The 27,307-nt window shown below is 39.4% G+C and overlaps 6 protein-coding genes across 6 annotated transcripts in view; 3 read left to right on the top strand and 3 right to left on the bottom strand.

Annotated features, from left to right (window-relative positions):
• The window catches only part of LOC149527064 (hapless protein), a 3,920-nt gene extending 456 nt beyond the window's left edge, over positions 1 to 3,464 (top strand). Inside the window, exon 2 of the mRNA XM_089783961.1 lies at positions 126 to 3,464. Within this exon, the coding sequence (XP_089640087.1) occupies positions 126 to 3,104 (2,979 nt within the window). The 3' untranslated portion in view covers positions 3,105 to 3,464. The remainder of the gene's footprint in view (positions 1 to 125) is intronic.
• A 1,798-nt stretch (positions 3,465 to 5,262) lies between these two features.
• On the top strand, positions 5,263 to 6,194 carry PRA1.G2 (prenylated RAB acceptor 1.G2). Its single transcript, XM_021432683.2, is given in 2 exon segments — positions 5,263 to 5,463; positions 5,465 to 6,194. Coding segments are annotated over 2 exon segments (576 nt in total). The 5' UTR covers positions 5,263 to 5,400; the 3' UTR covers positions 5,978 to 6,194.
• A 143-nt stretch (positions 6,195 to 6,337) lies between these two features.
• On the bottom strand, positions 6,338 to 10,465 carry LOC110419582 (P-loop containing nucleoside triphosphate hydrolases superfamily protein). The gene is made up of 2 exons (XM_089784173.1): positions 10,193 to 10,465; positions 6,338 to 10,028 (listed from the first exon to the last, which is right to left on the bottom strand). The coding sequence occupies exon 2, from the start codon at positions 9,498 to 9,500 to the stop codon at positions 6,504 to 6,506; it is 2,997 nt and encodes a 998-aa protein (XP_089640299.1). The 5' UTR covers positions 9,501 to 10,028; positions 10,193 to 10,465; the 3' UTR covers positions 6,338 to 6,503.
• Positions 10,466 to 18,085: 7,620 nt separating this feature from the next.
• On the top strand, positions 18,086 to 21,719 carry WIP2 (WPP domain interacting protein 2). The gene is made up of 3 exons (XM_021432863.2): positions 18,086 to 18,460; positions 18,760 to 20,007; positions 20,753 to 21,719. Exons 2-3 carry the CDS (start codon positions 18,855 to 18,857, stop codon positions 21,499 to 21,501), a joined length of 1,902 nt encoding a protein of 633 aa, XP_021288538.1. The 5' UTR covers positions 18,086 to 18,460; positions 18,760 to 18,854; the 3' UTR covers positions 21,502 to 21,719.
• A 389-nt stretch (positions 21,720 to 22,108) lies between these two features.
• Positions 22,109 to 26,003, bottom strand: LOC110418840 (HMG (high mobility group) box protein with ARID/BRIGHT DNA-binding domain-containing protein). Its single transcript, XM_021431664.2, has 6 exons — positions 25,122 to 26,003; positions 24,220 to 24,298; positions 23,727 to 23,889; positions 23,543 to 23,620; positions 22,541 to 22,902; positions 22,109 to 22,433 (listed from the first exon to the last, which is right to left on the bottom strand). The coding sequence occupies exons 1-6, from the start codon at positions 25,280 to 25,282 to the stop codon at positions 22,344 to 22,346; spliced, it is 933 nt and encodes a 310-aa protein (XP_021287339.1). The 5' UTR covers positions 25,283 to 26,003; the 3' UTR covers positions 22,109 to 22,343.
• A 141-nt stretch (positions 26,004 to 26,144) lies between these two features.
• On the bottom strand, positions 26,145 to 27,276 carry PSAG (photosystem I subunit G). Its single transcript, XM_089783960.1, is given in 3 exon segments — positions 26,145 to 26,546; positions 26,549 to 26,796; positions 27,272 to 27,276. Coding segments are annotated over 3 exon segments (474 nt in total). The 3' UTR covers positions 26,145 to 26,325.
• Between the last annotated feature and the right edge of the window lie 31 nt (positions 27,277 to 27,307).

Genomic DNA, 27,307 nt, shown 5'->3' with positions numbered 1-27,307 from the left:
ATATATATATATCTATATGTTTTCTTGGTCTAAAGAAATTTTAACTTTCATCTTTGATGCAAATTTTTGTGATTGAAGAATTTAGTTTTGTTGATCGATATAGTTGATATACTATTCTTAAACAGATAGTTGGAGGTCAAGAAGGATATTGTGGAGTAGAAGAAAGTAGCAGGAGTGAAGGCCCACAGGTGCCAAAGCAAATCAAATCTAGTGATTCTAGAAACTTAAGGCAACGGGTGTGCTCTAAACGAGCAGGTCTTTCAAGGAAGCCTAATACTCAAGCTAGACACCAACCTTTGATTTGTAAATGGCATGTTACTCCAGACTTGCGGGTTCAGAGTGACCAATCACGTCAAGGGGATCATGTGGTGGAGAGAAATTGTGTTCACAAGTTTAAAATTTCATCTGAAAATCCAATTTCTTCTCCTGAGAAATGTGAGAGGATAGAAAAGCCTGTTTATGAAGCCCCAGTTATTGATAAGAGGGAGCGTTCTTTTGGAAGAAAGAGAGTAAGGAGTCCCTTGATTGGAGCCAGAATCTGTAACAATGTGGAGAGGTCTCTTCACCCACTTAAGCAAAGTGGAAATCAGTTGAGCAAAGACCATCCCTTTGTACATGAGGATCATATGGTGAGATCTCTGAACTCTGGTGGAAATTGCACATCTTCATTGAGCAAAAAAATGGTTGATAGTGATGCAAATAGTAATCCTGAGACACCTGTCACTGCTACTACAACTATAAGTCATCATTCTTTTGCATCCAAATGCTTCAGATCCTCACCAAAGAAAAATGTACTGTCTGCTAGCAACAGGTCATCCATGGTTGAGCAATATTCAACGAGGGAGAGTCAACTGCATTTTATGGCAGTAATAGATGACGAGGTAATGGCCTGGGGCCCTGAGGCAGATCAAGAATGTGATTTGGTGCATGATGGTGCTAATGATCAATGTGGGGGGAAAGAGATTGCTGAAGAACTGTCATTTGGTGGAAGCAGTGTCCAGGGAACTGGAGAACAAAGAGCAAGAGTAAGTATTTCCGGGAGGGAGATAACCATGCCTTTGAAGAGCATACAATCGGCACCTTACTGTTATGATCATGATGAGAGGGAGAACACAGATTCTTCTGCTAGAGGCAATGAAGATATTCTGGATAAAGTTGATGGTTTGGAATCTGTTGAGGAGACGGTTACTAGTTTGAGTCAGTCAGTAGAAACCAAGTTTAACAAACTGAGTAATCCTTCCAAGAATAGATCCAATTCTTTACAATCTATTGAGGATTACAGTGGACCTTTATGTGGGGGTCAAAGACTGCCGGACCCTACTAGGCCAAGTCTTGTTGATAAACCGAACATGTTTTGTGCTGAAGTTGACCATGGTATAATTGGACAAACTTCTAATATGGGAGGAGAACTAGATTCTGATGCAGCACAAGGGAACTCTTTTCCTGAGGTTGATCCAATACCTATTCCCGGTCCGCCAGGATCATTTTTGCCTAGTCCTAGGGATATGGTCTCTGATGATTTTCAAGGGAATTCATCATTGACAACCAGCCGGATTCAATCCTCTCAAGATCAGCTTGATTTGGTAGATGGGGACTCATCAGATTCACCCATATCTGCAGTGTCAACAATCTCTAATTCTGCAGAAGCTAGGTCAGATTTGAAGTATGCAGAACCATCAGCATTCATTGGTGCTCCTGCAGCTCTAGAAAGGGATAGATCTGGCTACTCTACTGCCAAGCCTGAGCCCTTAGTTGAGAATGGTGCTGCAGTTCCACAGACAAGCATGGGACCTGAAAGAACATTTGAAGGAGAGAAATATAGAGTCCATAGAATATCTATGGAAAAGAGACCTTTGATTTTTAAAAATGACGATCAGCCATGCTGTTGCCAAAGAAAAGAGAGATCCTCTCAGAGTTTTTCCCTAAATTATCAGGAGTCACAACTACTAAGGCGACGAACAATGGCTTCAATGATGCTGCCTGCCACAGGAATGCAAATTGGTACCAATCCAAATATCAGACATAATAATTTGGATGCAAGACCAGAAACATTTTCTCTGAGCAGTGGTGCAAATTTAGGATCTGAACAAATGGTTCTCGCTACCGTGAAACCCCCTGCAGGTCCCATTCCTTTTAAAGGATGCCCTGATACTGGCGTCAAGCTTTCCACTCGCAGTAACTGTGATTCTGCTAGTCCATCTTCTTCCAATCCCATTCTCAGGCTGATGGGAAAGAACTTAATGGTGGTTAATAAAGAGGAAGATGCATCTGTCCCACTGGGTCAGGCCCAGTCATCTGCCCAGAGTAATCGTCTAACTCCTAACTTTCCAACTTCTTCTGGAATCTCCCCTAGCGATATCCGGAATCAAGGTGGTCTGTCCTTCCTTCACACAATGTCTCAGGGTTCTTTAATCTTTGATCAGAATCCAAATGATTTGGTGGGGCAATCTTTTGATGTTCGGTTGACAAATGGCTATAGAAACCGTGCAAGTCTTGCAACACCACAAGCATCTTTGCAGTTTCCTGCTGGCATGGTTCCTGATGAGCATATGGATTGTGGTTTCACAGCCTCTATGGAGCTGTACAATTATGAAGGTAACTGTAATTTGCCAACTCGACCAAATAGACCTAAGAACAAACTAGGTCCAGCAGCAACATATGATATGGAGAAAGTTACAACTTTAGACTGCCAACAACGTTATGGGGATTCTGCTCTTTCCAGTAAAGAAGTCATTGTCATTGATGATGCTCCTGAAACTGAAACCAACAAGACAGCTGACATTGCCAAACACTCTGAAGGGTTGAGGGAAAGCCAACTAATATCATATGGCATTTCAATGCCATTAGTTCCTAATCATATTTTAAGGCACAAGAATCCTTTTTCTCGTTATCAGTCTGAGGACTCTCCTTTAATAGGTGACCCAACAGTGGTGCACAATAACAACTTTCACACAATCCCTTCCAGGAGAGCCAATGCTAGTCCTGTTAGGTGGGACTGCACTTCAGAAGGTTCTGGTGTGCTGCAGCGGGGTCCTTTTATGGCTGCATCGCCCTCAACAAGCCATCTCAGATCTGCACACTATTATTCTCCAAGTTTGTCTTAGCAGCTTTGCTTGGAATGGGAATCCTTAGATGGTCTATGCATCAGCAGGTTTCATATCAAACTTGTACTGAATGTTGAGCTTCTCCGTGACAACTGACAGACAAACTTTTGGGGTTCGAAAATGATTTTCAACAGCTAAAATAATGGCAGTTTGATTAATAGAATCGGTGCAAGTTCAGCAAATGAGATCTCAGAGTTTGTATTTATTTTTTATTCACTTACCGTTGGGTAAACTTCATGCAGTTTTTGAGGCTTCTGCTTAGGCAATTTTAAAGTTATCCCAGAGACTAGATAATGTATAAGCAATCCTTGAATAAAAACTGACAAAGGGACCTTGGCTTAAAGCCAATGGAGTTAAAAAGTGTTCCCATAAAAGTATTTATCCTGTTTTTCTCAGTGATTTTCGGCGGAGCTGTTTTTCACGTTTTCAAACCAGCTGCAGGGACTCCAGGCAATGATATTGTCAAATCTCACTAATAAATGGTCTAGGTGTAGGCATTAATATTATGACCTCTGATAAGTTTCAATCTCTACTGCTGTGGTAACCTGTGCCGCTATAGTTATTCAAACTGGGGTAATCTGTGATGTGATGAATTATTCATATCGTTCATCAGCTGATGAATTCAGGATCATTAAAGTCGATATATATGGCAATTTTAGCTTTATTGTTGCTTGACTTTGTGACAACATAAGATGTCAATAGTTGTGTTAGTGACTGGTATCCTGAGGACAATTTAAAAGATGTACTGGATAGAGGAGCTTTCAATTCATCTTAATTTCACAGCTGAAGCCATTGACAACTCAGGGTGAGAATCTTGCATGGCATGGCAGCATGCATGTCTGACACTAAACGAGGAAAATGTAAGAACAAGAAGGTTACGCTTCTGAAGCTAATTGCTATATACATTCATACATATATATGCATGAGTGTTACATAAAATATAATATCTCCTGTGCAAGGATAACAGTTTACCGGTCTTTGACATCCAAGGAGGATACATATTAGTAGAAGTAGAAGAATTTTGTGAGAAAAGGGATAATAATGTTATGGTGTGGGGCAGGAGACGAGTGAAGTTAAGTTGCATATGGGGAATTAATAGTAATGCAGGAGCCCCAAAGCAGATTGAGTGAAGCTCCTGTTTTTAAGTTAAAGAGAAGTGAGGAGTGAGTAATCCCGAGAGGAAAACATCGAAATTTGGTTTTGGCAACAGCGTGAAACATACATAGCCGTTATAGAATAAGAGTAGGACGTGGAGTCATGATGGGGTTGGCTGTGGTAAGAGGAGAAAGAAGGAGAGGAGATGGCCGTTGTGTTGCAAATGTTTTACCTTTAGAGAGGGGAGAGTGAAAGATGGATGGATGGATAGATAGATAGATAGATAGGGAGAGAGAGTGTGTAATAATTTTGAAATGGCACTTCCAACCCACTTTGAGGTTGTAAGTTTGGGTATTGGGTGAAGGGAGCGATGCAACGTGGGGTGGGATATGCGTTTTTGCATGGTGAAAAGCTCACCTCTTCACAAACAAGAATGCTCTGTGGGCCATTCCTTGTCTGTCCCTCTCTCTCTCGATCCCTAACAATGCTCAATGTCTGTCTTAAGTTCTCATTTTATCCTCAGGCAAAGCCAAAGCCAGCCAGGATGTAAGCATAGTATACATTTCATAATCATTAGGTTGACTAAAACATAAACCCATGAATACTGCTATCACGCCCACCATGTTCACATCAAAAACACTTGCTATTCCTTTCCTTGTGAAACAAATAACAACGCAAACCTTAAGGGATTATTTTACTCTATGTATTTATTGTACTAGCATATGGTTTAACTGCCCCTAATATCCAGTGTTGAAAATTTTGGCAATCTATACATCATCGTGGCAGTTGGCCCAACAATTAATTAATACTTTAAAATAATAGCTCTGATTTGGGTCTTAATTTTGAAATTTTTTTTTGGCTGCAAAATTTTATATGGGAATGGGACTTTGACATGGCGCGGCAGTGTTTCATAACCCCAACCTTTCAATTTTCGTTGCTGCTTTTTTTTTTTTTATCAAGTAAGTAAAGGGGATAAAAGGGTTAAAAAGAAAGGAATTATTATAAAGAGAGAGAGAGAGAGAGGGAGAGAGAGACCCAGGCAGACACCCTATCCCTATCCATTATCCCTATCCCTCTGTTTGCGTATAGTTCCAAACAGGAGTTTGAAAGGAAGCAACAAACAGAACCCAAGCAAACCGTCCCCAGCCACTTTCAACGGTTCTTGTTGCCTTGTCCTCTCCTCGGACCAAAATTTAACGAGATGCAGAACCACCAATCAGCGCCCGCCACGTACACCACCATCCCCATCTCTCTTTCTCACGTCAATCTCTCGCTCCCTTCACAATCTAACTGCCACCCTCTCCCGCCACCTTCGCCCCTGGCCTCAACTCCTCGGCTCCGGTTCCCGATCCTTCTCCCCACCCAACTCCTTCCTCTCCCGAGCCCCCGCCAACTTCCGCTATTTCTCCGCCAACTACTCCCTCGTCGTTGCCGCCACCTCGGCCCTCTCCCTCATCGGTTCCCCTCTCTCGCTCCTCCTCTGCTGCGCCGTCTTCGCTCTTTGGCTCCTCCTCTTCTTCTTCAGAGAGGACCCACTCGTGCTCTGGGGCCATTGCGTCAGCGATCGCCTTGTGCTCTTCTCTTTGGCTTTCCTTTCCGGGTTGACTGTCTGGGTGTGCGGCGTCCTCCAAAATTTGGCTTTAGGTTTAGCGATCGGGGTCCTTGTCTGCGGGGTCCATGCCCTTCTTAGGAACTCCGATGGCCTCTTTCTCGATGAGAACGACGCCGTTTCTACTGGGTTGGTCCGCTCAACATCTGCTTCCCCCTCTCCGAATTAGCAGGAATTTTGCCTTTTCTTTCTTTAAAAGGGTACTGGCAAGGGTGGGAGAGAGGTTTTGAATTTTGATTGACAGGTTTTGGTTTTGGTTTTGGTTTTGGTTTGGTTTGGCTTGGTTTTTGTATGTTGTTGTTGGTAGTTAGTTTGGTCATAGATTCTCAGACTTTGCATTGGATTTTTTATTTGAAAAAAGGTTGTTCTTTCTGGGTTTCGTTCAATTCAATCTACTAATAGTTTAACAAATATACAATGGTTTATCACTTACCAATGGCATTAGAGAATTGATCTCGGTATCTGCTTCTAAACCATATGTAGATGACTCACTTTACTCATCTCGGAATTCAGACACACTCCATCTAACATGGGACTTATCTTCCTTGCCGTGGGAGTGGCAGACTGTTTTCCGAGCACACTGTTTACTCACACAGAGAAAATCAACAAAAGTATCTAATCCAAGTCAATGGAAAAATAAAAATTCGGCTGCGTTTTACATTGCGAACAAAACTGAACTTCTCTGGAGAGTGAGCTTATGATATCTTGCTCCTCATTCTCACTAACTTTGCAAGTGTTTCTTGAGCAGCCAGGGTTTGGGTATGATTGTGCCCAAGCATCACTGTCCGAATACTGATGCAAGTTCTGCAGACTTCTTCACCGCTGTCAAAATGCCCACCTCTTAACAGCAGCTTTGCCCTCGTTTCCAATAGGGTGGCCTTCAACAATGTCACATCTTGCCACACGTACTCATCCACCCTTTGATTACCTTGTAACTTCTTTTTCCAGCAAAGCGACCCATGACACCAGTCTTGTATCTGAGATACAAATGACTTTTCTACTTCCTCCAACACATTTGTGCACACCTTCAATAACTCCAATGCCGAGTTGCATCTTGAGAATGTTGTGAAGGCTCTGATTGCTAATGGTAGTGCCGTCTTCTTGATATATAAAACCATATCAATGGCTTTCAGTTGCACAATAGGGGGTTCGGACTTAAATCCAAATACAAGAAATGCAGAAGCCCATAGATGATCAGAATTCAGAAAGAGGTTACCGGTTTTTCTTATGCCTTGGACTGTGGCTTTTGCAGCAGATAAGCACTCTTTTCTCTTTGCAAATGCTTGAGTTATAGGATGGAACTGAATCCAACATCCTGTCTGTCGATTAGCTCTTCTTGCCAATCCTAGCTTTACTAGGAGAATAGCAGAATCTTCTTCACTTTGAGTAGCTAAACCGCATCCACCACAACAACCAAACGTGAGACTTAGGCACTTAGTCCACCTTCTGAATCGGCTCCCAGCAACAGGCATATACTTAGCTGCAATAGCTAGCAAATTTGCTGAAATGGGTGCTGGTGCAAACCAAGCACCAACAAGAAGCATTCGTGAGGCAAGAATGTTCCTTCTCCCATTAATTTGCTGTAAGACATCAGAGCAAAAACATAGAATTTTCATCAAGAAAGGATTATTCTTGCAGTATTGGTCACCACTAGTGCTCATAGATAATGAAGTAGAATTATCTTCAAGTGAGATGTCGTTTACAGCTTCAAAGAGTGCAGATGGAGAAATGGCAAGTTCGGAAAGCAGTGAACCAATAATCCATAAACCAAAGCTCAATCTTCCCAATTTCTCATCAAATTTTCTCAAAAACTCCAACTCCTCAGCTGGATAGTCTTTCTTCCTTCTTCCTCTTACTACAATCATTGCATCAGACAAAGGCAATTGAGGAAGCTGCATTGTGTCAAAATTCATCACCTTTGATAGCCTAGTTGTGATAATCACATGAGACCCTCCGGTGTTCCTAGGAATCAAGTCCTGCAGGTCTTTTCCTTCCCACCACTCTCGCTCCGTCTCAAGATTGTCGATGATCAGCAGATAAGGCATGTCTCGAAAGAGCTCTCTCTTCACTCTCTTGAACGCTTCAAATTCCTGCTCCTCAAAGCATCGAATGCGGCCTCTTTCCTTCTCATCATCAGCACTCACATCCAATCCCAAATTGAGTGATAAATTCAGTATATTCTGCCGGAAATATCGGGCTTCTCCACCAACCCAAAGAACCATCTTATATCTCTGAGAATACCTGTAGGCAAATTCAAGAGCAAGCTCTGTCTTTCCAATGCCAGGAATCCCATTGATGCAAATCACACTGCTGCCTAAGCTCTTGTAGTTCCCACTTTTTGATTTCTTGTATTTAGACCTTCTGGTTGAATTTCTTCCCATAACTGGCTCAACCAATGCCTCTAGCGTAGGCTCTTTGCACTTACCCAATTCCAAATTAATGTACCTCCCCCTACTGGAAACATTATGATCACTTTCTTCATCAGCAAGCCCTTCAGATTGCCCGCTTGCTTCACCTTTTATAATAGGCATAGAGCAACAATCTTGCTCAAGAGAATCAGCATGTCCAAATAAGTCCGTTTCAATCTCCATTAGCTCCTTCTCTCTTCCCACAAAAAACCTGTTTCTTGGAAAGGGCAGCTCCTCAAATCCTTCACCAACAAAATCTGTCTCTACCACGCTCTTCCTTCCGAGCTTTGCTCGCAATATTCGTGCAGCTTTAGCTACACAGCTTCTCCAATTACCCTCATTGGCTTCCAGCTTGAACTCATGACTCTTGATTAGTCCGTCAAGTGCCTCTTTGCATTCTTTATTAATTGAATTGCAGTTGAGAAGTCCCATGATCTCAGCAGGTCCCGTGTCAAAGAAGAGTGGAATCAAGTTCTTCTTTTGAGCAAAGAATCTAATTTCCTCCAGGCTGAGATGGTTGAGAAAGATAGAATTAGTGACCACCACAACTCCATATGTGACTGAGCAGATGACTCGGTCAGCAATCTCATGACTCTGACTATCTGAATACTTGGCTCTATCTGCAACAAAGCAAGCAATTCCCTGAAGCTCCAGCTCTGACTTAAGCCACTTACAGAAGCGAGCCAAGTTTGGGTTTAGACCGTGGAAGCCAATGAAAACATCACAGCTCCTGAGTTTGGCATTAGAAGCCGGAGAAACAGGAGCTTTTGCCAAGGAAATTCGAGGCACTGGGAATGAGAATGAGATGCGTGGAGCAGGATCTGGGACTGGAACACAAGTAACAAACTTGAGCTTCGGATCTGCAGGGTCATCAGAGTACTCATACTGGTCTGATGGGGGAGTGTAGGAACTACTTGGTGTATCATCAGATTGCGAACGCCCCCTGAATGAGACTGGCGGTGATGGATGAGTAACAAGAGGGGGGTTATCTTGCGGAGTTGAGTTCTCTTGGGGTTTCGGGTTTGTGGCTCTTGGTGAGATATATGGCGACTGTAAAGCTGAAACAAATGCTGACGAGGGTGGGGACACCAAGGATGGAGAGTTGTATGGAGATGACTCAATTGAGGGTTTTAAGCTTGGAGAATGCAAATCCGTAGGGATTAAGGTTAAAGCATCTTTACCAGTTTTGCTGCAACAAGAAGAAGTCTTGATGGTGAGGCCGCTGGGATGGTTTTCTTGAGAAAGTTTGCCACTACCCGATACTGATGCTTCTTCTTCACCCATAGCCGTGAAGGTTTCGATGTCTGTAGCGGTCCAGTAGATCTCACTTCTTCCAACTTCTAAGAAAGCTAAGCTGTAGTGCTGTACAATGTTCTTCTCTAGAGTCTACACCATAATGGTGCTTTTCTCTGCTTGTACTTTGCAAGTTATCATCACAGTGTGGAAGCAGATAAAAGCCCCTTGCATTTTGTGTGTCACCAAGGATCCTGACCCCGTCCTGGATTCTTTTGCATCAATTTTCGCTGACAGATATAATTGAGTGAATGGCTCTGACCAAGGTCTGTGGCAGAAGATGAATGCAACAGTGATGTCCTCACACAGGAGAAATCTGCATGTGATTTATCTCACTTCATTTTGTGGGCCTCGCTTCCGTCAGAGCTGCACCTGTTTTCTTGTGCCCATGATGGAATAGATTTGACCGGAAGTATTAACAACATGTGGAGCAGTCCATTAAACCCCATAATCTGCTACCAGCTTTTAGTTTTCATTTGATGGAGACGACGGGAATCATTCAGCCTTCGCTCTCAAAGACTGAAACAACAAATGAATGATATCGATTAATGCTTAATCTAAACAAAACTCTTTCCTCAGCACCTAATATAACAAGCTTGTGAGCAGAGCTTAGTTTCATCTCATATCCCAGAAGAAGCCATCATCAAAATGCCATAATACTGATCCAATAGCTGTCTACTTACCTTAGCTTTGTTTTTACTTTTGAGGCGAAGAAAAAGGAGAGCAAAAGCCTCTGCTGCAAATCCTGAATGGCCATCTCTATCTTCTCTCTCAAAAACCAGCTGTAGAGAGGAGGGGGAATCTGATGTTGGGCTGGATCTGTAAGGTTTTGAACATATAATATTTGACAAACTCCTCTAAAAAACAAAAGCTGCAGAGGGTTAATGGTGTAGTTATTTATATGATTAATTTAATAGATTGTCTTGGGCTTAGGCCATTTCTTTTTGTTTTATGTGTTGTACACATTAATCCATCAAATTCTAAATCTATAACATGGAGTTCTCACTTCTCACTTGTCACAGAAGCCAAAGATTGGTCAGAGAAAAGACACTCAGAAAAAGGGCATTGAGAGGGGAACCATTATTCAGAGCTTGCTGGTACTGGTAGTGCGTTGTAGGAAGGGTTCAAACTTCAAACAGCATTAGAATAAAGCAATCTATGTTAGTACTGTCTATTAATGTAGATTACAATAATGGATATGATATTACTTTAGGTTTATGCAATCCAGGTCTTCATATGAATGTGTACCCCCCATCTGACACAATTTGAATCCATTTGCACCGGAAATTGGACCAAAGACCAGTCCAACTCAGACCTCGACAACTACTATATTATTATTATTATTATATATTTCCTATTTGGCAGCTGAAATCACAGTGCTTACTGCTCATCTAAGATTCGATAAGTGGCAAAACATTTACTGATGTGGGGGGAAAAGGTACCATTCAAATGGTAAAGAGCACCTTGTAGTGTCCTTTCTCCTTTTTTGTAACGAAAGTAAGGAAAGAGCAAGAAAATAGCATATAGATAAGATAACTCAAAAGATTTATTACAAAAACTAACTTTCCCATCTTGAATTTTCAATTTCTTTAAAGCAGATTATGATATATATATATATATATGCATGCAGATTATCTGGGGTTAGGTAGTTTATCTGCTAAACACGTTTTTATCTTTTGGCAAAGGCCAAAAGAATGTGATTCAATCAAACAATACATAATGACAGGCATTATTTGCATACAAGCATTAAGCTAAGCCAAACAATGATGGAAAGAAATCCAGTTTCCCATGTGCCTGTATAATTTTATTGTGACTGGGCCAAACTGGAAGGCTGCGCTGACACCGATGCTCTGCCAAACCAAGGCCATTGGAAACCATGGTCCTTGCCGGCCCTTTCCCTAGCCAGCTAACCCTAAAGCTTTACCTTTTTCTTCCTTAAAAGTGTTTTGCTAAGACTTTCTTTCGGCAATGAAAAACTAATCAGCTACTCGGCCAGCAATCAATAGAGTTATAGAAATATTATTTGAAGTTGATGAGTCTACAATCCGCAAAAGCTAGCTGTTTTAATAAAACCCACATGTGTTTGAGCTCTCTTAAATCTTTATCCTAGCTAGCTAAGCCATAGTCTCTCTTTTTCTAATGCTTTCATTCTGAGATGAATGGAAGCTGACTACCTACATTATGACCATCGTTTTCATTTTAACTCATTGGTGGAGCTTCAGATCAATTCTTTGCATAAATGTGGAATCTCCATCTTAATGAATCATCATTGGCTGCAAAATAAGTGTCCAACTCCCTCCTAGTCGCCATTTTCTTATGAAGGTGGAAAAATTTAGACAGAATTTTCTTCCTTAAAGTTGCACTCACCTTTGCAAGCCATTAAGAATAGGAGACGAGTTTGGTTCCTTAATTGTCACTGTACATTTGAAAGCCATACGTGGATTAGTGATATGCTGACAAGCACTGTGAATCTGGATTTTTCCCAATGGTATGGTCTGCTTGTCATGTGTTCATTATGGTAAAAATGAGACAAAATAACAACAGTTGGTCGTGAAAACAAGCTCCTGTCCACTTCTGTCAGAAACTTTTTTTCTATTTACTTATCTTCGGGTACTACTACTTCCTCTCCATTGAGTTGGTGGGGTTATAATTTTGAGTTCTTTTTTTAAATAGGTTCCATGCATAAGGTATTTTTGACATAGTCAAGAGAATTAAAATTTGAACAAAATTACTCTTAACGAAACCGACTAATTTATTTGACTTCGTACCTCAACCCGAAATTTATTAACAGGTTAAATATGTTTAGATCTGTACTTCAAACCAACTCATATTTTTTGAGTTTTTCTCGTTAGACTGTTTATCTCTAGAATATTCTTTACCAAAAAAAATATTAAAACATTTTAAACATTTTGGAGTAGTTTTTGATATACGAAGAAAATCTTTAAGCGTTTTGAGTATTTTTAAACATTTTGGATTGATTTTTGATATATGAAGAAAAACTTTTAAAACATTTTGAACATTCTTTGTCAAGTAGACATATTCGTTAATTATGTTGTAAAATAAAATATGATGTATCATTTGAAGTTGTTGATCAAATTCAATCATTTTGGTGATTTTTGGACATTGCGTGACTAATTTTTAAGCATTGCGTGATTTACTTTGTACATTGTGTGACTAACTTTGAACATTACGTAACTTATTTTTAGATATTGCGTGATTAGTTGGTAGGCATTACGTGACTAGTTAGTAAAGCATTGTGTGACTTAGGCATTGCTTAAAAATCAATCACGCAATGCTTATAATCAATCACATAATGCCTAAAAATCAGTCTCGTAATACTTAAAATCTAGTCTAATCAATTTTAACTCTTCAATTTTGGGGTTTTATGGTTATATGAATAAACCAATAAACTCAACAACCTAAAACACATTTTTTTTTGTTCAGCCATGAAATTGTACATTTCATAAAAAATAGATTAAAAGCTCCATAATCTTCAAAGCAAGACAAAATATATCTCTATCAGGAAGGCTTTGCTCACTTCTCTTATGCAAAAACAAAATATACTCCATTTACAAAATATTTCCTGAATAATTTTAACTCAAAATTTCCAACAAACATGCTTAACAATCATCACAATCTTAGACACAATAAATCGTGAACCACCATAAAACTTATCAAACATGCTTTAGTTGTCCCTTCTCCCTGAAACCTTGAAAACATCATCAGAAAGCATCCAGTTATCCCATTCTTCATGCTACCTGCAATCACCATAAAAGAGTAAAATCGTTATTTATCATCTTTGAAAATCTCAAGATACACCAACCAAAAGAAAAAAAATATAACAAAATAAGAAAAAACTTGATATTATCTTTGCTTTTTGGATAGCAAGATAGACAGTATTTAACCAAAAAAAAATCAAATTTTAATTTTGAAATTTTTGTCTGAATGGCAAGATAGAGAAAACTGAAACTATTTTAATTGTCTGAAATTGTTTAAAAGGTATTATTATCAAGTCATACTAAAATTTGATTAAAAATAATTCAAATTATAAAAAAAATATTTTTAAATTGAGCTTACGAGAAAAGTTATTTTTCATAATTTTTTCTATAAGTTTTTTACAGAATAGGTGTTCAAAGGAGGATGGATATATACATAGGCATTAGAGAGACTGTTAACTATCATTTCTGGTATTTTGCAAGTTTTGTTGTGAAAACAGTATGGACGAAAGTTAACAGCAAATAGGATGTGCCTGATTTGGTTGGTTTTAAAGTTGATAGACCATAGAAGCAGCTGAAATTGTGCTAATCCTCCGTTCCATCTATGGTTGGCTTTCGACTAAATGAGAAACTTTTGGACTTTGATTTCTTCAAAATTTTTCCAAGGCCTGTGAGTGCTATCTAGACCTGTCAAAATGGGCCTGGCCTATCGGGCTAGCCCATTTTTTTAAAATATGGGACGGGCTGGGTTTAAAAAATTTAAGCCCATATTAAATTTGACCCGGGTTGGTGCGGGCCAGCTCGGCGGGTCAAAAAAAATTAAACTAATTCCTAAGTCCTACCCGGTTACCCAACTCCCCAAGTCCCGACTCCCCAACTCCCCTTCTTCTTTCTAGCTTTCTTCGTTCTTTCACGGTGAGTCACCGCCGGACTGACGTTCTTTCTCACTCCCCATCCGGCATCCGACCATCCGGATTAGCAGATCAGCCACTCCCCATGTCGTCATCACCCATCGACATCGTAGATCGATTGGTCGCAGCCGTAGGTCCCGCACCTTCTCCGGTCTGTTTCGCCGCAGATCACACCATCGCAGCGTACCTTCTCCGTTCTAGTTTATCGTAGATCGCACCACCACACCCGCAGATCGCACCCGCACCTTCTCCATTCTGTTTTACCGCAAATCTCACCGCCGCACCAACACCTTTTTCGTTCTGGTTTGTCGCAGATCACACCACCCAGCCTCGCAGATCACACACCACACCGCGAGATTGCATCCGCACCTTCTCCATTTTGTTTTGCCACAGATCTCACAGCCGCACCCGTACCTTTTCCGTTCTGTTTTGCCGCAGATCTCACAGCCGCACCCGTACCTTTTCCGTTCTGGTTTGCCGCAGATCGCACCGCCACACCGCACCTTCTCCGTTCTGTTTTGCAGTAGATAGCACTGCCGCACCTCGATACCCGCACCTTCACTCCGTTTTGGTTTGTCACAGATAGTAGTCGGTCACCACTCCAGGCCTCAAGCACTCCCCAATCCCCATCGACTGCATACCCGACCCACCTTTTTTGATCTGCTTCCTCCGGCAGCCTAGGTAAACTCCGGTTTGCTTTTCTTTTTTTTCTTAGTTGTTTCAACTTTTGTGGTGTGTTGCTGGCTTGCTGGACATATGAAAGTTTTATGGTAAAGAATATATCGACATTTGTAACAGACTAACAGTTATTTCATTGATTAGATGTTTTGTGCAAGAGTTTGAATTTTGTTATTATTGCTGCGTGAAATCATGCTTGATGTAGAACTCAAGTTTTGTGCAATAATCAATAAATATTGTTGTTTGTTTTGTTGGTGTAAATTTTTAATAAATTATGTTTATATTATTTGAAGGTGACGATGATGGATCAATCAGTTGAAAATTGTACAAATTTGGATGATGATGTGAACATTTTGAATAAAGATGAAATTCCCTCCCAATCCCATGTATCCGAGTTTGAACAATTGAGTAAGAGGGTAAAAAAAGAAACTTCAAATGTTTGGAATTATTTCACTAAAATAGGCAAAAAGCAAGTTGGTAGAAAGGGCAACTTATAATGGTTGTAAAACGGAGTATAAGGTTGGCCCTAAACCTGGTGGCTCTAATTATGGCACTTCACATTTGCGTCGTCACATTGAAACATGTAAATTCATTTCATATTTTAATCCACATCAAAGGCTTATGGATTATGAAGGGAAATTAAAGGCTAGAAAATTTGATCCTATAATTTCACGGACATGCTGCTAAAGCCATAATTAAGCATGATTTGCCTTATGCTTTTGTTGAATATGATAAGATTAGAGCTGGGGCTAAGTATGTAAATCCAGATGTAGTCATGCATTCTAGAAACACTGCTGCTTGATGTTCAGAGAATTCATTTGAGAGAGAAAGAAAAATTTAAACAAGCTATGGCCAAGGTACCTAATAAAATTTGTTTAACTTCTGATGTATGGACAGCATCTACTTCTGAGGGCTATATTTGTGTGACTGCTCACTTTGTCAATGAAAATTGAAGTTATGTAGCAAGTTACTCAACTTTTGTCGTATGCCTCCCCACACACTGGGTTGAATTAGCTGCCACTGTATTTGATTGTTTGAAAGAATGGAGAATAGATAAAAAAGTTTTCCTCTCTTACTCTAGATAATGCTTCTGCTAATGATAACATGCAAGTTATCTTGAAAGGTCATCTTCATTTGCAAAGTAGCTTGATTTGTGATGGTGAATTTTTTCATGTGCGTTGTTGTGCTCATATATAAATCTTATATTTCAAGAGGGCTTGAAAGTAGTTAATGAAGCATTGTTTAAAATTAGGGAGAGTGTGAAATATGTAAAGGCATCGGATGGGAGGATGAAAAAGTTTCAAGAATGTGTTCAACACGTTGGTATTGATGCAGGTGTTGGGTTGCGTTTAGACGTGTCAACTAGATGGAATTCAACATATTTGATGCTTGAAAGTGCAATCAAATATCAAAAAGCTTTGCTAGCCTCCAATTTGTTGATAGAACTTATAAATATAATCTATCTGATGAGGAATGGGGAGAGCAATGATAATTTGTGAATTCTTAGAGCCCTTTTATGAGACTACAAACTTGATATCTGGTTCATCTTATCCAACTTCTAATTGTATTTCATGCAGTTTGGAAAATTGAATCGATTTTAAATGAGAATTTGCATAATGGAGATGAGGTTATCAAGGATATGTCTCCAAAGGATGAAAATGAAATTTGACAAGTACTGGAAAGATTATAGTGTAGTGCTTGCATTTGGAGCTATTCTTGACCCAAGGATGAAGCTTGATTTCTTAAAATTTTGCTATTCTAAGATTGACGCTTCTACTTGTCATGAAAAGTTAGAAAATGTGAAGATCAAAGTTGTACGAGTTCTTTGAACAATATGCAAGCAACACATGTGCATCAAGTACATCATCTCACTCAATGAGTAATTTGCCTAAGCAAGTCGAAAGGGGAACTAAACCCAAGGGATCAAAGATCTTTAGTGTAAGTTTTGTATCTTTCCTTAATCTTATTACGTGAGAATTTATGTTACTTTATTTATGTTTTGATAATTTTTTTTTGTCTATGTATTTAAAAATTATAGAAGTTCAAACTGTTTCAAAATGAAACAATTTCTATTGCTGGAAAGTCTGAGTTGGATGTTTATTTAGATGAGGCAAAACTTGATTATGAAGTGTTTGAAGACTTGGATGTGCTTAATTATTGGAAGGACAATGCTAAGCGCTTTCTCTGATCTTTCTATTATGGCACGAGATGTATTGAGCATTCCGATTACTACAGTAGCATCAGAGTCTGCTTTTAGTAACGGTGATCATGTTCTCACCAAGTTTAGAAGTTCCCTCCACCATGAAAATGTTCAAATGCTTGTTTGCACGAAAAATTGGTTGCATGGCTTTTCTTTAGCTGCCGATGGTATTGTTTATTTTATATATCTCAATGTCTTTAATCTTTTCTTGTTAAATTAATAATTTTAGTTAAAATTCAAACTCATTATATCTATTTCTTTTATGACAATGAATATTAGATGATAATGACGAGGACTTGGAGACATCATTGTTGTCCAAAGAAGACTCAAATATTTTGATTGAGGATGAAGATTGAGAAAAACATTACTTAGTCTTGAAGTTTATGAATATTTGATTATGTATTTATGTAGTTATATGGATGGGATTGTAGTTTGTGTATTGTGTTAATATTGAAAATTTGAAATTTTATTTATATTTGATGTATGTATTTGCTTATTTGTTTGTAATATGTTTTTATTATTTAATTTTAGACTAAATCATAGTATAATTGTATACTTGTATTGATGAGTAGTAGAATAATTTTTTTTTGAAAAAAATGGGTTAGCTCGGCCTGGTCCATGGGCTAGCAAGGGGTGGACTGGGTTGAACATTTTGTAGCTCATATAAAATATGAGCTGGCCCGGTCCTGTCCATATTTTTCCAACCCACAAAGATTAGTGCTGGGTTGGATCCGGCCGGCCCATATTGACAGATATAGTGCTATCAATTGATTTGCAATATCCACTGCAAACCGAAAGGAAAGAGTTTGTACAGATCATGAACCAATTCCATAACTGGTTACTCCATCAGAAGAAGGCCCATCCTGATCCAGTGATCCTCCCTGCAAAGAAGAGAAGAGGAGGAAGGCCCATTCCATCCCATTCCACTCAAAACCCAGAAAGACAGACACAAACCCAAAGACCAAACCTGTAAGTTGATGGAATCCTGTCCTGCTTCCCCCATCCCCCATGAAAGGGGCAGTGTAGTAAAAGCCAAACCTTTCTCCCAGTCCCCCTATCATTTCCAAGATCCAGATCAGATGGCCAGCACTGCCCACTTGGGCGGTTTCGATGTGGGCCTACCCACCCCATCCCCAAGTCTCCCCGACGTTCATCTCCATATCCTTTACTTACTACGTTATTTTCGTATTTCACCATACTTAAAAAGCTTTTAAATTACCGAAAGAATTACCATAATTTCGCTCCCAATAATTTCTTGGCCTATATAACTGCAAATCTAACCAGAGTTTAGGGTTTCCCATTTCCTTCGATTTATCGTCATCGTCGTCATCGTCGTCATCATCATCATCATCTTCATCATCATCACCACCGTTATCAACATATTCATCTACAATTCCAATCCCTCATCTCCATTTATGAGAAGATATTCCTGTGACTATATAAAAGGTACGTTTTTTAATCTCATAACATGTACAATACATCCTAAATTTCACTTTTTTCCTATTTCCCAGTTCATTTAATTCATTCATTTTCATTATTTTGGATTCAATCTTTGCTAAGCTTTTATGATGTTACAGAAAAAAGGAAAAAGTCAAGCTAAATTTTCCACTTTGAATTCCTTGATTTGTATTCAAAGTTGATGGTAATAGAGAATCCAATGATGGGTGTAGTTAACTTTTATTCATTTAATTGAATTTTGATATGATTATTGAAGAGAATGGTTGGCCTGATATGTTTCTTTCCAGATTTTGGTTGATTTGGAAATGATGTTGCTGGAATGATAGTTGTTGTTCTTGATCTGGATCTGAGTAAATCTTGAGCGAAACACGTATTGGTATTTATGGATTTGGAGAGTGAATGCTCTGCGCTTGAATTTGTGGAGGATAATGAAGTAACTCAACACACTGTACCTCATGTTGATGATAATAATCATGTTGATATTTACAAGGTTAAGGATAATGGGTTGTGTGCAAATGATGATGAGACTCAGAGGTTGGCAACTGATCAAAGTATCCATTCCAATGCTTTGACAGCTGATAATCGTGTGAAGGGTACTGTTGAACTTGTGCAGCCAATGCATTCACCTCCTTTAACAGCTAAATCTTCTGATAGGCCATCTCCTCCTTCAACCAAAGGGTATGGATTGAAGAAATGGAGGCGTATCAAGAGAGACTTTGTTAAGGATGCCACGGCCACTGCAGACAGCAGCAAAATATTGAAGCGGGGTTTGTCCAGTTCTGCAAATCCAACCAAACCTCGACATATGGCATCACCTGAGATCAAGCAGAATAGTGAGGATCTTGTTGGATCTGTTAATATGTTGAAAAACGCAAGTGTTGCTCATGGGCCTATGATGCCTAGCCCCAGCTCAGATTCCAGGTTTGCAGTTGGGGCTGCTATTGCTGCTGCAACAGACTCTGACAATAGCGAGGATCGGAGTAGTAAGTCATCTACAGCAGCCAGTGTGCCAAAGGTGAGGTATGACCTGCCTGCAGTTTTGGGGTACATGAACGAGAAAAACCAGATGAAGAATTTAAGTGGGAAGAGTGTGGGTAATTCAAGTCAAAGAGTTCAACAGGGAAACGGTCGTGTTGAAAGCAGCAAGAAGCCCAGAGGAGAAAGGGTCAAAATCGAGAAGGAAAACTCTCATTCCAGCATGGAATCTGACTCAAGAAGCTCCAACTTTGTTTTTATGCAGGGTCCATTTTCAGTGACAAGTAACGGAAAGCAAGGTGGAAAGCCCATGAATTTTGATGGGGAAAATAGTGATGAAGCTCATGAAGGCGAACAAATGGTCGGTGAGGAAGTTCAAACTGCTTTTAGGAAGGAAAATTCAGGTGAAATTGAAGAACTTTCGCTGGATGATTTCGCTGCAGATTTATCTTGGGAAGCTAAGGAAGAAAAAAGTGAGAATAATCAGCCTTCAACTGATCAAGATCCATTGGTTGAGTCTATTTTTGCCCTCCAATCTGTCCAGGAAGCCCTTGAAAGAGGTGGGTGGGATATCATTCTGATATTTTTGATAAACCTTCTCATGATTTTTTTGATAATATATTCTTACTACTCAGGACTAGTGCATCATATGTCCTGTGAATCCATCTTCGCGATCATACTGCACTTCTTAATTTGTGAATATTCTTCTTTGCTTATTTATTTGACAATCCCCAGAAATATTTCTCTAATTATTTATTTAAAGCAGTTGATAACTATGTCCTGCTTTTCTTCAGAGTTTGGACAAAGAATGAAAAATTGATTTTTCATAAAGCCTTGTTGAGGCCAGACTTTGAAAATTTCCATACCAGTCTCTGTGCATATTCCAGGTAGAACTGGCTAAGAATCTAAAAACAGAGATCTGGCAATGAACGATCATCATAACAGTAAATAAATTTAGTTCTTGGGAGAATCACACCAATGATATTTTCTGGTTTTTAGTCAATGTTAATTGAGAGTTGTTAGAGGGGAAGGCACACTGAAAATGGGTTGTGGGAAGTGAGAGAGGAATGGAGTTACAATGACATTGTCACATTTGTTTGGTTTGTCTTGAATGTGTAATGGATATATGATGGTTGACGTTTAATCATATGGAATAGTCTAGGACTATGACGTACATGTTTAGTGCTTGTTCATTCTTCGTGAAGTTATTCTTGATCATCTATTTTACTAAATATTGGTTGTTTCATGCAAGCCTTACTGTGCCCTGTTTTTTATTAAGTTTAACAGAGCAATTTTTCCTTGCAGAAGTACAGAAACTAGGGGAGATAGGAAAGGAACGCACATCACTACATGATGATTCAGTTAATATTAACAGTGTTCCTGTGGATTCTACTTTTTCTGATCATGAAATCCATGAAACTAGCTCATCTGACCAGTTAGCTTCTGAAAAGATTAGAGAAAGTACTTCAGGTTCCGTGGAAACTCAGGTCTTCACCTTAACACAGAAAGTAAAATATTTGGAGAGCAAACTGGAAGAAGCAAGAGCTGTGCTTCAGGTGAAGGAATCAAGGATTTTAGAACTGGAAACCAATGCAAACAGTAGCAGGTCACCTAAGGGAGATTCAGGAAGCAATGCAGAGTTGCAGCAAGATAAATATAGAGAGATAGAATCCTACCTTGAGGGCCTCTTTCAACAAAAAATAGAGGCTGAAATTGAGTTTCTAGCCCTAACCATGGCATTACAGAAGTTGAGAATTTCCTTGGGCAATCAAGTCACATTACTAGAAGAACCAACATCATTTGCAGGGAAGCAGGCACAGATGCTGAATAAGCTCAGAGAGGCAGAAAACAAGGCTGCAATGCTAAAGAAACAAGCAGAGGAGTTGGAAAAGTATTGTGGAGATGTCGTAGGTATTGAAGAAGTTTTGAAGATGCAGAGGAGGATTTGTAAGGTTACTTCATGTTTTTTCACACAGTTGGTGTTACTGGCTTTAGTGTTCTGGTTCATTGTCTTGCAGTTGTCACCCCATTCAGGGGTGGTTGTTCCCACCTGAGTTAAAAGAGAATAGGTCCTCTTTTGTGTATTCTAATGTTTGTAGCCAATGATCCAAATGTAAGATTTCATTGTTATTATGATTAAGAGCCTTTTCTTTTCCTTTTTCCCCGCTTTTGATAACACCACAACTTGGTCAAATGTGGAAATGTTGTCAGGCTTGATTTGAGAATTTGAGCTCCTTTCAATACTAGTCCTTACCTACAAGGTTGTTTTTCACTCAAGCATGATGCAATTCTAAACTATATAGTTTATCACTTCGATTTGTTTGTTTATCTTAGCTTGAGAATTCATGGTCATTGTGTGCTGCTGGCTTGGTGTTTAGCAGCAACCAGTATGGACATTAATGTCTGAGATTATGTTCGGCTTGAGTAAGATTGCTTCTACCATCAACACTCTGATCATTTTCGCTCAGAAAAGTGTTCATAACTTTATATATCATTTGCTATCGCATATTTTCTCAAAATATGGAGGCATGATGAATAAGGTGACAGCTGACATATTGATTCCAAAGTATTCAGTCATCTGCGTTTAAGGTACTGAAATGATAAAGGTCTTTCTTTGTCGTTTCATCCAGATCAATGGAAATGTGCTACCTGCTATCATGCTTTGGATTCAATACCGTTCTACGCTGCTAGCATTTTTGATTGATTAATACATATATATATATAGGACATGTTACAAAACTCTGCCATCCGATCACCCAAAGTTTCTGCAATGGGCAGGGTTCAGATAATCTTCATCAAGCAAATGGAAGAAAAGGGAAAAGTTAAAAACAACAACAAACATCAAGGGAGGGTTGACACCCTGTCGTTGAGTTCCCAACAACCAACTCCTTGGAGGCTATTGAGGTGTAGAGTCGTAAGAAGATTTGTATTCCAACATTTCAGTTCTGTATCTCTCCTTGTCCTTCATCCCTTTCTCCTGATAAACCTACATCACAGTCAATTAAAGTCAACATAAGCAGCTCCAAATGTTAAATGAAACCCACAGAATTAACTGCACAGACATATATACACATACATATATCTACTTCCTACCTGTTTCTCAGCCTCCGTCAGATTGCTCCATAGGTGCCCAATCCTCTTACTGATGGCTTTCTCCTGCCCATGGTACATAGGTTTGAGCTGGGCATAATGCTCAGCAAAGAAAAAATTATAACCACTCCTGTTTGACTTTGGCTTGGAAGGGTCCCGTAAAGCTAACCGGGATCTCTTCCGGTGGCGGTGAGGAGATACATCTGAAGTATTTGAACTCTGAGACAATTGAAGCATTTGGGGGATATGATACAGGACGCCTTTAAATTGATCAGAGCCCAACCTAACCGTAACCAGATAGCCATTATCAAATTTGCCATCAATGGTCCCTGTCACAGAACTGCCAATCTGCAACTCTGGAGTTCCTGCTTGTATAAGATTGGTAAGAGCCCTCATTTAACAAGAAAGCTACATCCACACCCTTGCAAAGAGGTATATGACGTAGACATCTGGGATAGGGCAAAATTTGGTATAAAAATTAATTAAGTACCCCCTAAATCCTTTCAAAGCAAACTGATGTTTTTCAAATGGCCAGCCAGACTAAAACTCAGCTTGTTTTTCTTTCTTGACTGAAAACCGAGAATTTCATAGCTAAACTCAGCTTGTTAAATTTGTAATATTGCATTTGAGATCTTATGGAAATTTAAATTGCAGATTTTATTACTACTGCAGAAATAACTCAGCAAATTGGCTTGTACAGCTATCTAGGTATGAGGGAACATCAGTTATTGGAGATTTAGATTCATGGAAAAGCAACCATAATGCAGTGGTTTTTCATAACTTATAGAACGCTAACTTTTTTGTTACTATTAGGCTATTATAATATGATAATATAGTTAAAGACATTACCATGCAAGTCTAGTAATCCTAGCGATATCAAGTAACTGCATGTCTGATTAGAGATAATGATATATGGGAATGTGGGACCTATATAATAATAATCTAATAATATACTCCTGTATCAGAATGAAAAGCTCCTTCATGTCAATATGTAGTTACACATACCCTGAGCTGTTAATTGGTTTGCAGAAGCACCTCCCTTTGTGTTAGCAGATGCATTCACAAGGCTCCCACTGGCAGTTCCTGCAAAAATAGAATAGAAAATATATATTACACGCTACAAAAAATTTCTTCAAAAAACAAAGAATGCTTCTATCGGGAAAAAAAATCAAATTCAGTTTTCAAATACCAGGGGTTGAGACCGAAGAAACTTGTTTGTGGAAGTAATAGACTTGCTCAAAGTGATATAGCAATGATAAGTAATACTTCCTTAAAACAAATGAAGCACTTGTAATAGTTGTTGGAAATCTGAAGACCACAATCACTTCCTTCCATCTGCGATCTTTTATTACCTGTGAACCATTTCAAGGGAATTTAAAACGAAAAGATAATAAACATCCCTCGGAAGGGGTGTAACATACTAATTTATTGGACCAACTCAATCTGTTTACAACTTATGGCCACAGAAACTAGAGAGAAAAAGTTTTAGTCATCCTAGCATCACAACCCAAGATTATGGTCCCCTGTAAAGTGAGCTGCAAAAGCTACAGGGGATTCCAGGTCATATCAGGAGAAAACAAACCAATGAAAATGAGGTCATCAACATTTTCCCTAACACTAGATTATGCCTCAGACCAAAAAGTTTTATATCACAGACTGTATCCTAATTGTAAGTACAATACCTTTTCAAGACCTCCACGAGATGTGACCTCCACAAAGAGTTGATGCAGATCCAGAGCCTTTCCTCCAACAACTGGAACCCTGTCCAACCAAAACATCACAAGACCATATATCCTAAGCTGTGCTTTTCTTTTTCACCCACACCCCACCCCCATTTTCTCTTTCTCCAAAAGGTGATCTTTTTAATACAAAATTTCGACGAATAACAAAGCCAAGAGGCAGACACTTTAAAAGCCTTAATGAACATGCAAAAGAAACCCCAGTTCCTCCCTTTCTCAGGTGTGTGCATATGTGTTCATGCATGAGCATTCTACATCATATTTCAAGTATGGTAAGGTAAACAAAGAAAAGGGGACAGATTATGAGGTTTGCAGGCTAGTAAAGGATACGAAGAAGAGGATAGATATATCAAGCAACAAGACACAAGCAAGTATCATTATCCACTATAGGGAGAGAATTGATGCGATAGTTTAAGTATTAGGATCTATTGATAGTAAGAGAGATGGTTTACAATCGGAATAAACAAGCAGGATTGCCATTGCTTTGTTATTTCTTTTTTCAATAAAGAAATTGGCTTGCTTTAAACCTTGCATTTACCAGTTACACACAAAACACCCAGTCACTGCTATATTCATCGAAAACTTTATACATAGAAAATATAATTGTCTGAGCCAGTGAAATCCCATTTGGAATCTGAGAAAACGAATACCAACAGGCTGATAAAAAGCAGAAACGAAAAAAGGGGGCGAAATCCCAACAATGAATCCTGAAATCAAACTGTCGAAGCGGAAGACACACTCTTTCGCTACACAGAGTAATGGGAAAAACTTGTTGAACTCAGAAAGACACCATCTTCAGAAGAGGAAGAAAGAAATTGTTAGCAATTGTAAGGAAAGAGAGTTACTTGAATTTTTTGCCGAGAGATTTGTGAAAAGCTTTGAGCTTTTCCCAGAAAAGGTCAGAGCTTCGAGCAACATCCTCGTACTTGGCGGTTGGTGAGGGATAGCGAGGCATGTTGGTGCACTGCCCATTTGTACTCTCACTCTGCTGCTGTTGTTGAGACATTTTTAGACCCAAACTCAACAAAGGTAAAAGATTTTTGGTTTGATTAAGAATTTAAATTAACTAGTACTAGTAGATATAGATGGTTGTTCTGCTTCCTTCCCTATATATATATATATATATGTATATATATTTAATAATATACTAGCAGTACTAACAAAGTCTTGTTTGGTTTACAATAATAATAGAACCATAGTTATCTTCATGAAGAAACCACAAAGTTTCTACTACCCTAAAAAGAATTAACCTACGGAGACCCAAATCCTAGAAAGACCTGTTGAAGACAAACTCTGGGGAGCTTGAAATTTGAAATTTTATCGTATTACTTAGGTAAGATCTGAAATTTTAGATGGAAACAGTGGGACTGTGGATTAGGAGATTAGGTTATAATGGTAAAGTAAGATGATGGTGACCCTTTTTTATTGAGTATTTTATACAATTTTGTGGAACTTGTCCGCCTGCTACAGGTTGGGAAGAGTGATAAATAAAAAAATTCAAATCCAACGGTGGGGATGCTGCAATGCTTGTGAGATAGATATATATATATATATATATATTATCTGTTTACAGTAAACTAGTTCTAAACCATGGTTTTAAGTCCATGGGTGTCCTGGGTTATTAGTTGCTCTGTCATTAGGGATGGAATGGACAGAAAATTCTGCCCTGTGAGTGCCTGTCTCTGTTATCTCCACGAAAAGAAATCCAGTAAGCATGTATATGAAATTAATTTAACCCTTTGAATGGATCATAGCTGCTTTTGCCGGCTTGGCTGTAATAGTAGATAGTACTAGTAGCTGGGCTAGTAGTAGCTGTTTGATGGAATCACAGTTGCAGACATGATTAATGGTATTAGTTCACAACAATCTCAACACAAACTTAAACGATACAGTCCCACTGCCATTTCCTTTGACCAACCAAGTAAACATATTCATCCAAGAAACCCCAGAAATCAAACAGGAGAGAAGCAAGAAATCCAACCTCCCCCAACTAATAGAGAAAACTATACAATGGTTGCAAAATACGGCAGAAGAAGTGAAGATGAGGTTTCAGCCAAAGAACTTGGGGTCATAGCCATTGCTGGAGGTGGCCAGGATGTAGTAAGCAACAATATGGCCGATGGACCCCCAAGCAAGAACATCGACGATGTTGAATCCCACAGGGTCGTTGGACTTGAGCAGGCTAACATACTCCTTGGCTCGTGTGTCCCCAGCCTCAAAGTGGGTCAAGCCGTTTTGCTCAGGCACTTGCTTCGCCACGTTCTCTCTTGGAAGTTGAAGAACACAAACCTACCCAAGAAGAGGGAGAGACCCGTGCTGAGGCTTATCACAAGCGGGGCGCTGAGCTCTGCCTTGACAGCAAGCCTAGCAGATGAGTTCCTTGAGGTGAGGGCGACCTTGGGTAGTGAGGTTTTGCCTTGCTGAGGGTCTGAGGCCTTGGATGAGATGCTGGGAGGGGTGGATGGTTCTTTGGATGGAGAAGGCGGGGTGACCAAAGCTGAGAGGGCCGCTGCATGGTAGCTGCACAATATGGATTGAGGTTGAGGAATAGTCAAAGAAGACGAATAGACTTTGGAGGAGATGATTTTAGAGAAGTGTGTAGAAAAGATGATATATAAACAAGTGGTGGTAGGAAGGAGGAGAGAGGGATTGTGAGGATGGGAATGGTGGGGGAAAGATTTTGGATGAGGACTTGGCTTTGTTTCATTGGTTCCTTCTGGATCAGAGATTTTCGGTTCCAAATGGCAACAGCCACAAAGCTCAAACTAGATTGAAAGTTATGGTTATGTCCAAGGACCAAGGGACCCTGGGCAATGGTTTCTATATCACAGTCGGATCTGTTATATAGTCTTGGCTCTACTGCTGGTTGGTTCACATAATCCAGCTCAAAATCAAGTTCTGAATTTCATTCAAGCTCAAGCACAAGCTCATTGGTTGTACAAATCCTTGCCTAAAAAAATTCAAAACCTTCTTGTAACAACAAAAAAAAAAAAACCTCATTATTTGTATCTAGGTAATGGGATTAAGTCAA

Source organism: Theobroma umbraticum, unplaced genomic scaffold (assembly GCF_002168275.2).
Source record: "Theobroma umbraticum cultivar Fairchild unplaced genomic scaffold, ASM216827v3 scaffold_67.0, whole genome shotgun sequence".
Lineage (NCBI taxonomy): Eukaryota > Viridiplantae > Streptophyta > Magnoliopsida > Malvales > Malvaceae > Theobroma > Theobroma umbraticum.
The sequence above is the reverse complement of the archived record's forward strand: the minus strand, read 5'-3'. Positions and strand labels throughout refer to the sequence as shown.

Excerpts from the sequence above, each read along its gene's own strand:
- LOC110419582 (XM_089784173.1), bottom strand. The coding sequence starts at position 9,500 with ATGGGTGAAGAAGAAGCATCAGTATCGGGTAGTGGCAAACTTTCTCAA.
- WIP2 (XM_021432863.2), top strand. The coding sequence starts at position 18,855 with ATGGATTTGGAGAGTGAATGCTCTGCGCTTGAATTTGTGGAGGATAAT. Across the intron at positions 20,008-20,752 it reads CCAGGAAGCCCTTGAAAGAG|AAGTACAGAAACTAGGGGAG; the intron begins GTGGGTGGGATA and ends TTTTCCTTGCAG.
- LOC110418840 (XM_021431664.2), bottom strand. The coding sequence starts at position 25,282 with ATGTCTCAACAACAGCAGCAGAGTGAGAGTACAAATGGGCAGTGCACC. Across the intron at positions 22,903-23,542 it reads AAACCAATTAACAGCTCAGG|GAACTCCAGAGTTGCAGATT; the intron begins GTATGTGTAACT and ends TTATACAAGCAG. Across the intron at positions 22,434-22,540 it reads TGACGGAGGCTGAGAAACAG|GTTTATCAGGAGAAAGGGAT; the intron begins GTAGGAAGTAGA and ends ACTGTGATGTAG.